General features: G+C 41.5%; 1 protein-coding gene across 1 annotated transcript; it reads left to right on the plus strand.

Moving 5' to 3' along the window:
- The first annotated feature begins 419 nt into the window (after positions 1 to 419).
- Positions 420 to 1,336, plus strand: LOC121599010 (ryncolin-4-like). Its single transcript, XM_041926456.1, has 2 exons — positions 420 to 981; positions 1,098 to 1,336. Exons 1-2 carry the CDS (start codon positions 420 to 422, stop codon positions 1,334 to 1,336), a joined length of 801 nt encoding a protein of 266 aa, XP_041782390.1.
- The last annotated feature ends 966 nt before the right edge of the window (positions 1,337 to 2,302 follow it).

The following is a 2,302-nucleotide window of genomic DNA, read 5'->3' on the forward strand; positions in this document are numbered from 1 at the left end:
AAATTTTCAATACACACCTGCTGTAGTTTAACTATTCGAGATTCCAAAATCTACTCATACTTCCAAAAGCTCGTACGGTAAATATTTGGTATAGCAAGAGTTTATGTTATAAAATTCGTTTGAACAGCTTTCTTAATTGTTCACTAAATGTTATAAAGACTTTGATTTTTGAGCATGCTTACGTCACGCTTTATTACCATTATGTTACCAGTTTCATACCGGCATGCAATGAACGAAGCACAACGGAGTGTCAAGGGTCAATGCTATTAACAAGAGTACAATCTGCTTGCCAGAATGAGACTCGAATTGCATTACAGCGGGCTAATATTGATAAGCTTGCCAAACTACTATAAAAGCAAGCTGAATCAGGCATTGGTCAGTATAAGTAAAACAATCGTTGTTGTTGGTGCTAGATGATCATGGAGCCATATAAAGTGTCCGTATATTTTGTGCTGCTATTTTCATTCGTTACAATTGTTCACGGTGTCAAGGAAAACAATGGAGAAAAGGCTTTGTCCGGGTTTTGGTACGAAGTGTTGGAAACCAGGCTCGACTTCTTGCAGTACAAGCTGAACGAGATGGAGCTTACTAGGAAGGAAGATCAAGAGAAGCTAGATATGAAACTATTTCACCACAGCCTCGTATTGGAAAGATTACTGTTTATTATAAATAAATTGAACCAAACCATCGAAGATTTTACATCGAAGCAAGATCAAGCATTGATTCAGCGGAATCTGGGCTTGTACATTCCGAGCATATTGTATCGATCGTGCAAGGAGGAACCAACGAAGCGATCTGGCAAGTATGCAATACAACCTAACGGAAACGATGTACCATACGTAGGGTATTGTGACCAGACTACATTCGGAGGAGGATGGCTTGTGTTCCAGTATCGTTTTGATGGATCGGTGGACTTTTGGCGCAACTGGACTGAGTATCGCGATGGGTTTGGAAGCATGGATGAAGAGTTCTGGCTCGGGAGCTGAAAGATTTCGATGGAAAGTACATTTATGCACGGTATGATGAGTTCGAGATCGGGAGTGAGGAGGAGCAATATCCGTTAAAGAAGTTAGGATCGTACAGTGGGACGGCAAAAGATGCATTGAAATCTCATAGAGACATGAAGTTCTCCACCAAGGATCGGAGAAATGATATTCACCCAATTGATGACTGTGCTAACTTATACAAAGGAGCATGGTGGTATAACGAATGTATGCAATCACATCTGAATGGACTGTATTTGAATCGAAACAGTGCAACATCTATTGGTTGGTACTACTACAAAAATTCATGGGAAGGTTATGCATACTCAAGAATGTCGATTCGTGAAGTTTAATTATTGTGGAATGTAGTTCTGCTAAGGAGCGGTTTGTTTGGGATGAAAAGAAGAAATAAAGGTCAACCGCCTACTATCTTTGGTAAGAGGTTGTCATACAAATGATGAAAAAACTTGATGACATGTTATCAATGACATTATGTTTCGCCGCAAATCATTGCTGTACGCTAGTTTCGAACCCTTTGATCGGTGGATTCGTTTTCTCGAATCTGTATAGACTATTCAATAAAAAAATCATTTTCAATTTTCTCTTTTTAAAAAAGGAACAGTCTACAATGCGTTTACTGTACACCCTATTGTGTTTCCTTTGTTTAAATTATACTAACATTCAATGGAATTCCAAATTGGTTCCGAATACTACGGGCCAGAACCCTTGCCAGGCTAGAATGTACAAATTGAAAAATAAACACGCCTCCCGACGTAATTATTGCACTTATTCAGACGCCTCATTTCCCCCCGACAAGCCATTACACCTATTGCTACAACCAGTCCCATTTTTCCTTTGAATTTTCCGCTTTAGCACCGGGGATTGTTAGGGATCACAGAGGAGAAGCAGGTAGCAGTCTGGTCCGAAAAACTACCCATTCACCCCTCCCAACCTGGCCCGCTGTCACCACTCGGGGGGTGTACGCTTGAGACTCAATTTAATTCAACTTACGAGTGCCGGATGAAAAATGCTTAATTTTAACCCTAACTTTTAAAACGCAACCCGGCCTGCCCGGCCGAACTGCCGAATGTGGAAAGCGAGCTGGTACCGTGACGTCTCGAGTGGGCTCGTTCGGTGGGGGGACGGGAAAAACCCCGAGTACAAACAAAAGCGACAGAAAGCAAAAGTTTACGTTCCCATGGAAACGGCGTATGTCCCGGCGTGAAGGAATTTAAATGTATGTATGCTTGTAAAGCTTAATGTCTTAACGGTGGCCTTCCCGAAACCGGGGGCGTACGGTAGGGTAATCTTTATTAATA

This window comes from Anopheles merus, chromosome 3L, assembly GCF_017562075.2.
Source record: "Anopheles merus strain MAF chromosome 3L, AmerM5.1, whole genome shotgun sequence".
Taxonomy (NCBI): domain Eukaryota; kingdom Metazoa; phylum Arthropoda; class Insecta; order Diptera; family Culicidae; genus Anopheles; species Anopheles merus.

Excerpts from the sequence above, each read along its gene's own strand:
- LOC121599010 (XM_041926456.1), top strand. The coding sequence starts at position 420 with ATGGAGCCATATAAAGTGTCCGTATATTTTGTGCTGCTATTTTCATTC. Across the intron at positions 982-1,097 it reads TGAAGAGTTCTGGCTCGGGA|ATGCATTGAAATCTCATAGA; the intron begins GCTGAAAGATTT and ends GGACGGCAAAAG.